At 22.6% G+C, this 13,184-nt stretch overlaps 1 protein-coding gene across 1 annotated transcript in view; it reads left to right on the forward strand.

Moving 5' to 3' along the window:
• The window catches only part of LOC117173388 (solute carrier family 12 member 4), a 129,900-nt gene that overhangs the window by 114,437 nt on the left and 2,279 nt on the right, over positions 1–13,184 (forward strand). The window contains exons 11-12 of the mRNA XM_033361916.1: positions 1,488–1,840; positions 8,236–8,375. Of these exons, the coding sequence (XP_033217807.1) occupies positions 1,488–1,840; positions 8,236–8,375 (493 nt within the window). The remainder of the gene's footprint in view (positions 1–1,487; positions 1,841–8,235; positions 8,376–13,184) is intronic.

A 13,184-nucleotide genomic window follows, 5' to 3' on the forward strand; every position in this document is an offset into this window, starting at 1 on the left:
AAAGGATTTTAAATTATTTGCGGATTTTTATATATATTTCAAGGAGTTTTAGGTAGATTTCAATGATTTGAACATTTTTAAAATTATTCTAAAGATTTTAGGATTCTTTGAAAGATTCCAAGGAATTTTAAATAAATCTTAATAATTTGAAGGAATTCCAAAGGATTTAAAAGATTCTATTGTTTCTTTTTCTCTTTTTGTTTTTAAAAATATTTGAGGGAATTAAAAAAAAATCCAAAGGTTTTATCATATTTTAATAATTTGCAAGATTTTCAAAGGATTTTAAATATATATGTGTATTTTGCAAAATTTTGAAAAATGTTCAAGAGTTTTAAAAAGTTTAAAGGCAATTTTAAAACATTTGAAAGATTTCAGGGAATTTTAAACAGATGTCAATAATTTTAAGTGATTTTAAAGGACTTAAAATATTTTAGGGTATTTAAAAAATTTCTAAGATGTTTTCAAGGGTTATTTCAAAAGATTGTAATGAATTTTAAATAGATTTCAATAATTTGAAAGAATTTTAAATTACTTTTAAGATTTTTTTTTCAATTCCAAAGAATTTTCAAGAGCTTAAAAAGCTTCAAGTGGCTTTCAAAAGATTTGAAATATCGCAGAGACTTTTCAATAGATTCTGAATGATTTCAGATAGATTTAAATAATTTGAAGGAATTTCAAAGGACTGTAAAGATTTTTGGGTATTTTTCAAAATTCCAAGGAATTTTCAATAGTTTAAAAAGTTTCAAAGAAATTTCAAAAGAATTGAAATGTTTGAGGGAATTTTAAAAGATGCCAAGGAATTTCAAATAGGTTTCAGTAATTCGAAAGTTTCGCAGAGGATTTTCTAGATTTTTTGTGTATTTTATAAAATTTTAAGGAATTTTCAAGAGTTTTAAACAAAGTTCAAGGGATCTCAAAACATTTAAAAAAATGTATAATATTTGAAAAGTTTCAATAATTTGAAATGTTTTTAAAGATTTTATAACATTTGAAAAAAAAATTCAAGTAATTTTCAAGAGCTCTAAACAAAGTTCAAGGAATTTAAAAAGATTTCAAGGAACTTCAAAATGTTTCAGAGTATTTGAAATATTTTAGGGTATTTTAAAGTTTTCAAAAAATTGTCAATAGATTTAAAAATTAGAGAAAAATCCGTGAATTTTAAAAGTGGATGTTTTGCGGCCACCCTGTCTTTTGTTATTCATCTCATTGTCAAAAGGTCCGTTTTCTTAACTCGTGATAATTATTCAAACAAACAAACAAAATGAATTAAAACACGAGATGAGAATAGGGACCTAAAAGTTTTTTATCCCAATCCCCTCTTCCATTTCGGCTTATGTTAGTTGGCACATTCATTTCGCAGGCTTAAATAGATTTTTTCTTTGGCGGCCATAGCGCTTAAAAGCTAGTTTAGAGTCCTACTTGCGGATGGCGAATATTTGAGAAAAAATAGATATTTTTTTGAATTAATGCAATTTTTCTCCATCTAGGTTCAAGCGATAGTTGACCATCACCACAATGTGGATGTGAAAACAGCTACGAAAGTGAGGTTCCAAGAACCAGGCGTTACACAGCAAAATGGAATAGAGGAAGCTCAAGAGAAGCTTCTGCAGGAATCTGAAGCGAATAATAAGGCAGCTGACACGAATAAGTTAGCTGAAAGTGCAGTGGAAGAAGGGCTAGCTAAGACTCATGAAAATACAGAAACGACACAAGAAGAGGCTAAACTTCTTGCAGGGTCGCCTAAACAAGATAACAAAGAAAATGCTGAAAAAGAAGCTAAAGAGTGTCAGGAAAAGAAGGAGGAAGCGTCTAATGTGAAGGAGGCGCCTCAAATCACCCCGTAAGTAGTATAGCTGTGATAATACTGCGGCGCTTACCGACCGAGCAAGGTTCTGTTCCATGCTGAGTTACCGACATTAGGTAATTACCTTCGGTCGGTAAGTGCCGCAGCACTTTCACAGCTATACTACTCCCGTAAGTCGAATAAATGAAATATTTTTATTTTATTTCTTCCTTTAGAAATTAAATATGCAAAAGAAGTCAAAGTAATAGAAAACATATTATCCGCATTACACAGTGCTTTATTCAGGGTTGCTACAATATCTCAATTTTTACATTCTTCTAGGTATAAAACAAAAAAATTCACCTTGAAGATTAATTATATTAACTAAGAAATTAACTTTTAACTAAAATTGTGAATCTTTAACAAAAATATAGATTTTGAACTAAATAATTGGTTTAATTGTTAACACAAAAGATGATTTTTATAAAAAAAACATACAGTTTTTATAAAAATATTTTAATTTTTAACTAAAAAAGTTAAATATAGAAACCGAAACTTGAATAGTTCAATTTGTAAGTAGAAAAGTAAAGTTTTAACCAGCAAACAAAAGAGTTTTTTAGCCAAATTATTTAATTTTAAACCAAAAGTATTATTTTTCTAGAAAAATAGAATAGTTACATCTTCAGCGAAAAAGGAAATATTTTTTTAAGGAATTTTAAGCCAAATAAATTAAGTTTTAATTACAGTGATGAATTTTCAAAAAAAAATATGAGTTTTAAACTCAATAAGATAAATTTTTTGCACAAAAAAGACGAGTTTTCAACCTAATATTTTTTTTCAACCAAAAAAATGAATTTTTAACAAAAAATAAAATAGTTAAATTTTCTATCGAGAAAGAAATCAAAATTTTGAACCAAAAAGATGAAGTTTCAACTAATAAGAGTACTTTTCTATAAAAAAGAAGGATTTCCAAATATTTTATTTGCGAAATTAAAAAGATAAATTTTGAACCTAAAAATGAATTTTTGACTAATATGATGAGTTTTCAACCAAAAATATGAATTCTTAACTAAATAGTTAGCTGAATTTTCAATCCAAAATATTAATTTCCTACCAAAATAGACTAATTTTAAACCAAGTAAATGAATTTTCATATAAAAAGATAAAATTTCAACCAAAAAAAAACGAATTTTCACCGAAATTGTTTTTTTTTCATCCAAAAAAATTAGTTTTTAAGCACAAATTGAACAACTAATTTTCAGTTAAAACAATCAATTTTCAAAAAAATAAAAGAATCAATTTTCATTAAAATATTTGAATTTTAAATCCAAAAGATGAATTTTCTAACAAAAAGGATACAGTTTCAATCGAATATTTAAGTTTTCAACTAGATAAGATAAATTTACAAACCAAAACTAGAAAAGTTCAATTTGCAATTAGGAAAGTAAATTTTAAACCAAAAAACTCGAATTTTCAACAAAATAAAAAATTTTTTAACTAAGTTTTTGTTTTGAACCAAAGAAATGAATTCTTAACAAAAAATAGAATAGTCAAATTTTTTATAAAACAGAACATTTTTTAACCAAAAAAGGTTACATTTCTAGAAAAAGGTCAATTTTCCACAAAAAAGATTAAGTAAATTTTCAACTAAAATGATAAATCTTCAACTAAAAAAATTTAATTTTTAACGAAATACATGAATTTTTAACCAAAGGAAATGAATTTTCATCTAAAAAAATTAATTTTTAACCAAAATTTGAATAGTTCAAATATTAAGAAAATAAATGATTAACCAAAAAAAGTGAATTTTCATCAAAATAGAAGAATTAAATTTTCAATTGAAATAATCGAAAATTTGAACCTCAAGTATGAATTTTCTAACAAAAAAGATATTTTTGATAAAATCTTTAAATTTTGAACTAAAAAGTTAAATTAACAAACCAAAACTGGAATAGTTCAATTTGCATTTAGAAAAGTAAAAAAAAAAACAGTTTTCAGCAGAATTAATTAATTTTCATGTAACAACATAAATTTTCAAGCAAAAAAAGAGTAGTTACAGGTGCAAATAAAAAAAATTTTAACTAAAAAGAAACGAATTTTCAACCAAAGAAATTAATTTTTAATCACAGTGATAAATTTTTAACCAAAAATATGAATTTTTGACCAAATAGTGGAATCTTAAAACCAAAAAATAAATTTTTTGTAAAAAAGCGAGGTTTCAACAAAATATTTGTTTAGAATATTTAAATTTTCTACAAAACAGAACGTTTTTGAATAAAAAAAAATTACATTTCTATAAAAAAGGTTACAGCTTCAGCCAAAAATTAATTTTTTAACTAAAACGAAACGAATTTTCAGCGATAGAAATTAATTTTTAATTACATTGATGAATTTCCAACACCAAAATATGAATTTTTAACCAAATAGTTGAATGTTTAACTCAAAAGATGAATTTTCATGAAAAAAACGAATTATCAACTATTTTTTTTAACCAAAAATATAATATTTAAATGTTCTATATAATAGAACATCTTTTAACTGAAAAATATTACATTTCTATGAAAAAGATCAATTTTCCAACAAAAAATTTAAAGTAAATTTTCAACTAAAATGATACATCTTTAACTATAAAAATTTGACTTTTAACCAAATACATAAATTTTCAACTAAAAAGATAAAGTTGAATTTTCACCAAAAACAGATAAAATTTCAACTAAAAATAGAATAATTAAAATTTCAGTAAAAACTAAAGTTTCAATAAAATTAAAGTAAATGTTCAAAGAAATAGTATAATTTTCAACCAAGAAGATTAAATTTCTATAAAAAAAGATACAATTTATACAAAAAATGGAACAGTTACATTTTTACGTAAAATAAGTAAATCTAAATAAGAACTAAACAAAATAAATCTATTTTAAACCCAAAAGATAAATTTCATACCAAAAAGAGACAGTTTTAATAAAATATGTAGATTTACAATTATTTGCAGGGAAGATAAATTTACAAACTAAATATAGAATAGTTAATTTTCCCGTTAAAAATCTAAATTAAAAAAAAAAAAAAAAAACTTTTATTCAGCAAAATCAATTAATTTTCAACTAAGAATATAAATTTTTAACCAAAAGGAAACAAATTTTCAACTAAATAGTAGAATTTTTAACCTAAAGATGAATTTTCTATCAACAAGTAAGACGAATTTTCAATTAAATTTGTTTTTCAACCAAAGAAATGAATTCATAAAAAAAAAATAGAATAGATCAGTTTTCTGCAAAACAGAACACTTTTTAACCACAAAAGTTTACAATGCATAATTTTTCAAATAAATAAATAAATTTAAATTTAAATTTTTTTATAAATATATAAATAAAGAGATAAATTTTTTACCCAGCATAAAATAATTAAATTTTTAGTTACGAAAATACATTTTTAAACACATAAATTAATTTTTAACCAAAAAGATGAAGTTTCAACTAATGAGAGTACTCTTCTATAAAAAGAAACGGATTTTCAAATATTTTAATAGTCAAATTATAAACATAAATTTTGAACCTAAAAAATGAATTTTTAACTAATATGATGAATCTTCCACCAAAAATATGAATTCTTAACCAAATAGTTAGTTGAATTTTCAACTCAAAAGATTAATTTTCTACCAAAAAAGACTCATTTTAAACAAATTAAATGAGTTTTAATATAAAAAAAATAAAATTTCAACCAAAAAAAAGAACGAATTTTCTACAAAAAGTGTTTTTCATCCAAAAAAATTATTTTTCAAGTACAAATTACAAAGGAATTGAAGAATTAAATTTTCAGTTAAAATAATCAATTTAAAAAAAAAGAATTTAAAAGTACTACTTACTAATAACTAGAAAAGATAAATTAAAAAACATAAACTAAGAAAAGTTCAATTCGCAATAAATTTTCTACAAAACAGAACATTTTTTAACCAAAAAACATTACATTTCTATAAAAAAATGTCAATTTTCCACAAAAAAGGTAAAGTGAATTGCCAATTAAAATTATAAATCTTCAACTATAAAAATTTAATTTTTAACCAAACACATGAATTTTTAACTGTAAAGGTCTATTTGCTACCAAAAATAAAATACTTAAATTTCCAACCAAAAAATAAGGGAAACTTCAACAAAATCGTTAAATTTTCAAACACAAAAATTAATTTTTAACCCAAAAAGATTAAGTTTACACTAATGAGAGTACTCTCCTACAAAAAAAAAGTATTTTCAACAAATAGTTGAATTTTCACCTATAACAGATCAATTTTCATCTAAAAATAGAATAATTAAATACAAATTTTTAATAAAATATTTGAAAAAAAATGTTAACTAAAATGATGAATCATCAACCAAATAAATGACTTTTTAACAAAGTAGTTTCACTTCCAACTAAGTAATTGGATTTTCCACCAAAAAAGATTTTTATTTTATTCCAAAATTTGTTGAATTCATCAAGAAAAGATGATTTTTCCACAAAATAATTTGAATCCTCGGCCAAAAAGAGATTAATTTTCAATTAAATCGGTGCGATTTTTAAGGAATGTAATAGTTGATATTTTAACTAAAAAATATTCTTATTTTCAATGAAAAAACATTTAAATTAATCGAAAAAAGACGAATTTTGAGCAAAATAACTGAATCCTTAACCAAAATAGAAGAATTTTCAATCGAAAAAGACGAATTTTTAACAAGCGTGTTTATTTTCAATCAAGTAGTTGAGATTTTAATCAAAAAATATTTGTATTCCAAATAAAAAATAGTTCAATTTAAAGAAAGACGAATTTTTCACAGAAAAATTAATTTTTAACCAAATAGTTGAATTTTTCATCAAGAAGATTTATTTACTGTCAGAAAGACGAATTTTCAAAAAAAAAAAAAAAAGGTTCGTTTGCAACCAAGTAGTTCAATTTTCAGCCAAAAATAGAAGATTAAAATTTTAACTTTAAAGACCTGAATTTTCAACTAAGAAAAATTTGTAATTCAAAGTAGAAGAATATTCAGCCAAATTGTTGAATTTTTAAGTCAAAAGGGTGAATTATCTAAAAGAAATTTTAAGTTCACACCCGAAAATATCAATTTCGAACCAAAAAGATTAAATTTCTACAACAGAGTTAAATTTTGAGTCCAAAACAGGAATTTTCTACAGAAAAGTTAAGTTCTCAATAAAAAAAAATAGTTTAATCCTCAACCAGAACAGATTTTTTTTACCAAAAGAGATAAGTTTTCACCCAAGAAAGATTTATCATTTAATAGAGAAAAAATATTTCAACTAAACTCCAATTTCCGAGTCAAAACTTTGAATTCTCTACAAAACAATTGAATTTTATACAAAAAAAAATGAAATTTAAACAAAAAAATTAATTTTCAACCAAATATTTGAATTTTATGCCAAAATTATAAAATCTTCAAACCCTAAAAGACGAATTTTCCCAAAAAAATTTCAATGTGCAAGTTTTAAAGAATATGTTCTGCAAAACAGTGGATTTTTTAACCAAATAATTAAATCTTAGACTAAAAAACGAAATTTTTTTAACCAAACATGGAATAGTTAAATTTGCAGTTCAAAAAGTTGATTTTCAACCCCAAAAAAAAACTAATTTTCAGATAAAGAGATGAATTTTCAACTAATGAATTAATTTTCGAGAAAAAAGTTTAAATTTGCATCAAGTAGACAAACTTTCAATACTTTAGTTTTGAACTAGAAATTATAATTTTTCGACAGAAAATGCAATAGTTCAATTTTCGTATCAAAGAATTAATTTTTAACCAAAAAAAAAAAAATAAATTTCGACAAAATAGTAAATACTAAAAAACAGCAAATTTCAGCCAAAATGGATTAATTACATTTTTAGTTTACAAAATTTATTTTTAACGAAAAACAATGGACTTTCAACAAAATATTTGAAAAAGATTTGTGCGAAAGTTTACATTTTTTTAATAAACGATATCATTTATTCATATCTAAATTAAAATGTTAAAAATACTTGGAGATTTTAGTTTTTCAATTTTGTGTTCTGGATTTACGTAAAGACAATTTTTAATTTTTATTTTTGAAAAATTAAAAATAATTGTGGATGTTATGAACAAATTTAAAAAGCAAATGCATGTCTTAGCAATTTTATAGTAATAAATAATATCTGCGATTTTGTTATACCTGATGGAAATTATTCGACGTTTATTTTTTTTTAGAAATTTCAGCTTCAAATTTTGATGTTTTTTTTTTATAATTTCTAACACAACATAATATAAATTTATCACAATTTAGGAACATTTTAATGTTTAGTTAAAAAGACCTCGCATTTAACAATTTCAAATTGGAATGATTTCAATGTTTTGTTTTTATTTTTATTGCGAATTGTGCATCCGGCATTTCCCACGTGCCTTGGGGCGCGTGGGAAATGAACTGATTGATTGATAATTAATTTATATTTTTTCTAGTGACGAGGGAAATGTGAGGCGTATGCACACTGCTGTGAAATTAAACGAGGTCATCGTCAATAAGAGCCACGATGCGCAATTGGTTATTCTGAATCTCCCAGGACCACCCAGAGATACCAAAATGGAACGAGAATCTAATTGTATCCTTTTCAAATAATTTTGAAACAAACTGACGTTTTTTTTCACTTTTATCAGGGTGTCTACCTGACCCGAAAAACGGGAAAACCGGGAAATGACTGGAAATTTTGTTCATCGGGAAAAAATCGGGAACTTTATTAAATTTTAAATGTTTAAAATTTTAAGTAATTTAATTAAATTAATTAACCTTTTAAAAACATTAAAAAATTAGATTGAAATTAAACCTAGTGTAATGTTGGTAAAGAATTATAATTTTTACTTTAGGACAGGGAGTATAATTTAATTTATACCCAAAAGGATGAATTTTTAAAACAAAAGATTAATTTTCTAAAAAAAAAATGAATTCTCAAAAAAAACAGAAATTTGTAAATAAAGAGTTAAATTTTCATCCAAGAAGATTAATTTTCATCAGAAGGGACCAATTTTTAAAAAATTACATAGATTTACAACTAAATAGTTTGAACAATGGATGCGGTTCTGATACACATTTAATTAAATGAATTGATAGTTTATAATTGATCTTTTTTTTTTAATATTTAAATTTTTAAACTAAAACAGATTCTTTTTCAATCACAAATGAAGTGCTTCAGTTTTCCTTTAGGAGAATTTATTTTCAATAAGAAAATTAATTTTCTAAAAAACGGTTGAATTAAAAAAAAAAGCGAATTATCGCTTAAAATTATAAATCTTGAACCAAGAAATGAACTTTTACAGGTTCATTTTTATGCCAAATAGATGAATTTTATATGAAATTGTGAACTTTTAATGTCAAAAGACGATTTTTTTCTGTAAAAAATTCATTTCTTTGGTTCAAATTTTTTCGTTTTTTAGTTGAAAATAAGTATATTTTGTTGAAAATTTGTCTTCTTTATTAGAAAATTGATCTTTTTAGTTAAAAATTCATCATTTAAGTTGAAAATTAATTTCTTTGGTGCAATATTTTTCTTTTTTAGCAGAAAATTCGTACATTCGTTGAAAATTTTAATTTTTTGTTAGAAAACTCCTCTTTTAGTTTGAAAATTTACCATTCAAGTTAAAAATTCATTATTCGAGTAAAAAATTAATTTCTCTGGTCTTATTTTTGTTTCAGTCAGAAATACGTATAATTTGTTGAAAATTTCTTTTTTCTGTGAGAAAATATCTCTTTTGGGTTGAAAATTCACCTTTCAAGGTCAAAATTAATTTATCTGTTTCAATATTTTTCTTTTTTAGTAGAAAATTCGTATATTCGTTGAAAATTTCCATTTTTTGTCACGAAATAACGTATTGGGTTAAAAATTAATGGTTTGTTTAAAGATTTATAATTTAAGCAAAAAAAATGTCTTTGGTTTAAATTTGTTCTTTTTTAGTTAAAAATTCGAATATTCCTTGAAAATTTTTATTTTTTGTTTGAAAATTCCTACTTTGGGTTGAAAATTAACCTATTCAGTTAAAAATTCATTTTTTGTTGTTAAAATTTCATCACTTAAGTTAAAAATTATTTCTTCATTCATTCATTATTTGAGTAAGAAATTAATTTCTTTGGTTAAAATTTTTTCGTTTTTTGTTTAAACTTGTATATTTCGTTGAAAGTTTGTCTGTTTTGTTCAAAGATTTATTTTTTTGTTTAGAAATTTTTTTTCAAACTTAAGTTCCATCATTTAAGTAAAAATTGATTTCTTTGGTTGACGATTTTTCTATTTTAGTTAAAAGCTTTTATATATTATTGAAAATTTATCCTTTTTATCAGAAAATGTCTCTTTTGGGTTGAAAATTCTGTTTTTTTGAAATTCTATCATTTAAGTCAACATTTATTTCTTTGGTTAAAAATTTTTATTATTCAGTTGAATTTTCGTGTATTCGTTTAAAATTTTTATTTTTGGTTAGACAATTCCTTTTTTATGTTAAAAATTCATTTCTTTGGTAGAATATTTTTCTTTTTTAGTTAGAAATTCCTGTATTTTGTTGAAAAGATCGATTAAAATTTGTGTATTTTTTTTTTTAAATTTGTATTCTTTATTAGAAATTTCCTCTTTTGGGTTATGGTTTTTGTTTAGTACAGAATTTTTATATTCGTTGAAATTTTTTCTTGTTAGAACATTCCTCCGTTGGGTTGAAAATTTATCATTTAGGTTCAAAATTCATTTCATTGGTTTAAATTTTTTTCTGTTTTAGTTGAAAATGCATGTATTTTGCTGAAAATTTGTCTTCTTTATCAGAAAATTCCTCTTTTTCAATTGAAAATTCATTATTTAAGTTAAAAATTCATTTCTTTGGTTCAATATTTTTCTTTTTTAGTAGAAAATTCTTATATTCGTTGCAAATTTTTTTTTTGTTAGGAAATTCCCCTTTTGTGCTGAAAATTGATCGTTTAGGTTAAAAATTAATTTCTTTGGTTTAGGTTTTTCTTTTCTAGTTAAAAATACGTCTCATTTGTTGAAAATTTGTTATTTTTATTAGAAAATATCACTTTTGGGGTGACAATTCATCATTCAAGTTAAAAATTCATTTCTTTGGTTGCAAATTGTTACTTTTTAGTAGAAAATTTGGATATTCATTGAAATTTTTTTATATTTTTTTCAGAAAAGTTTTCTTTTTTAGTAGAAAATTCGTATATTCGTTAAAAAAATTATTTTTTCTTAGAAACTTCCTTTTTTTGGTTAAAAATTATTTTTTTGTTTGGAAAATCATCATTTAAGCAAAAAATTAATTTCTCTGGTTTAAGTTTTTTTCTTTTTTAGATGAAAATTAATGTATTTTGTTGAAAGTTTTTCTTCTTTATTAGAAAATTCTTAATTTAGGTTGAAAAATTTTTTTTTTAGTACAAAATTCGTATATTCGTTGAAAATTTTATTTTTTGTTAGAAAATTCCTCTTTTGGGTAGTAAAAAATTAATTTTTTTGTTTTAATTTTTTTCATTTTTCTTTATAAATGCGTGTAATTTGTTGAAAATTTGACTTTTTTGTAAAAAAATATCTCTTTTTGGTTGAACATTTACCATTGAGGTTAAAAATTAATTTCATTGTTTCAATATTTTTCTTTTCTACTAGAAAATTCTTATATTCGTTTAAAAACTTAGCATTTAGGTTAAAAATTAATTTCTTTCGTTTAAGTTTTTTCTGTTTTAGTTAAAAACGTATGTATTTTTTTGAAAATTTGTTTTCTTTATTACGAAAATCCTCTTTTGGGTTGAAAATTCATCATTTAAATGCAAAATTCATTTCTTTAGTTTAGGTTTTTTCCTTCTTAGTTAAAAATGCGAGTATTTTGTTTAAAGTTTGTCTTCTTTGTTAGAAAATTCCTCTTTTGGGGTTCAAAATTGTTCCTTTCAGTCGATATTTCGTAAATTCGTTGGAAATTCTTATTTTTTGTTAGAAAATTCCTCTTTTGGAATGAAAATTAATTTTTTGTTTTATAAATTCATCATTTAAGTAAAAAATTAATTTCCTTGGCTTACATTTTTTTTCATTTGTAGATAAAAATGGGTATTTTTTGTTGGAAATTTTTCTTCTTTATTAAAAAATTTCTCTCTTGGGTTTAAAATTGTTCCTTTTTAGTATCAAATTCGTGAATTCTTTAAAAGTTTTATTATTTTTCTTAGAAAATTCCTCATTTGGGTTGAAAATTTATTATTTAGGTGAAAAATTAATTTCATTCGTTTAAGTTTTTTCTATTTTAGTTAAAAATGCATGTATATAAAAAAAATTTTCTCTATTAGAAAATTCCTCTTTTGGGTTGAAACATAATTTATTTGGTTCAAAATTTTCCTTTTTTAGTAGAAAATTCGTTTAAAATTGTTAATTTTTTTTTAAACTTCCGCTTTTGGAATGAAAATTAGTTTTTATTTTTAAAATTCATCATTTAAGTAAAAAATTAACTTATTTGGTTCAAATTTCTTCTTTCATAGTTAAAAACTCAAGTGTTTTATTAAAAATTTGTATTCTTTATTAGAAAATTTCTCTTATGGGTTGAAAATTTTTGTTTAGTGGAAAATTTGTATATTTTTAAATTATTTTAATATTATGTTAGAAAATTCTTCTTTTGGGTTGAAAATTGATCATTTAGGTTAAAAATTAATTTCTTTTGTTAAAGTTTCTTCTGTTTTAGTCCAAAACGCATGTATTTTTTTTGGAAATTTGTTTTCTTTATTAAAAAACTATTCTTTTGGGTTGAAACATCATTTATTTGGTTAAAGATTTTTTTTAGTAGAAAATTCGTTTATTTTTTTGAATTATTATGTTTTCCTAAAAATTTCTGCTTTTGGATTGAAAATTAGTTTTTGGTTTGAAAATTCATCATTTAAGTAAAAAATTAATTTTTTTGGTTTCAGTTTTTTTCTTTTTTAGATAAAAATTCATGTATTTTGTTAAAATTTTGTCATCTTTATTAGAAAATTTTTATTTTTTGTTAGAAAATTTCTCTTTTGGGTTTAAAATGATTTATTTGTTTGAAAATTCATCATTCAAGTAAAAAATTAATTTCTTTCGTTTAAGTTTTTTTCTGCTTTAGTTAAAAACGCATTTTTTTCGAAAATTTGATTTCTTTATTCGAAAAATCTTTTTTTGGGTTGAAAATTCATCATTTAAATGCAAAACTAATTTCTTTGATTTAAGTTTTTTTCTTTTTTAGTTAAAAATTTGAGTATTTTATTTACAGTTTCTCTTCTTTATTAGAAAATTCCACTTTTGGGTTATAAATTTGTTCCTTTTAGTAGAAATTTCGTAAATTCGTTGAAAATTCTTATTTTTTGTTAGAAAATTCCTCTTTTGGGATGAAAATTAATTTTTTGTTTTATCCCTTAACTGGCACACTCTCGTGCTGGAAATTTTTCT

The sequence above is a fragment of the Belonocnema kinseyi genome, chromosome 5 (assembly GCF_010883055.1).
Source record: "Belonocnema kinseyi isolate 2016_QV_RU_SX_M_011 chromosome 5, B_treatae_v1, whole genome shotgun sequence".
In the NCBI taxonomy this organism is placed as follows: Eukaryota; Metazoa; Arthropoda; class Insecta; order Hymenoptera; family Cynipidae; genus Belonocnema; species Belonocnema kinseyi.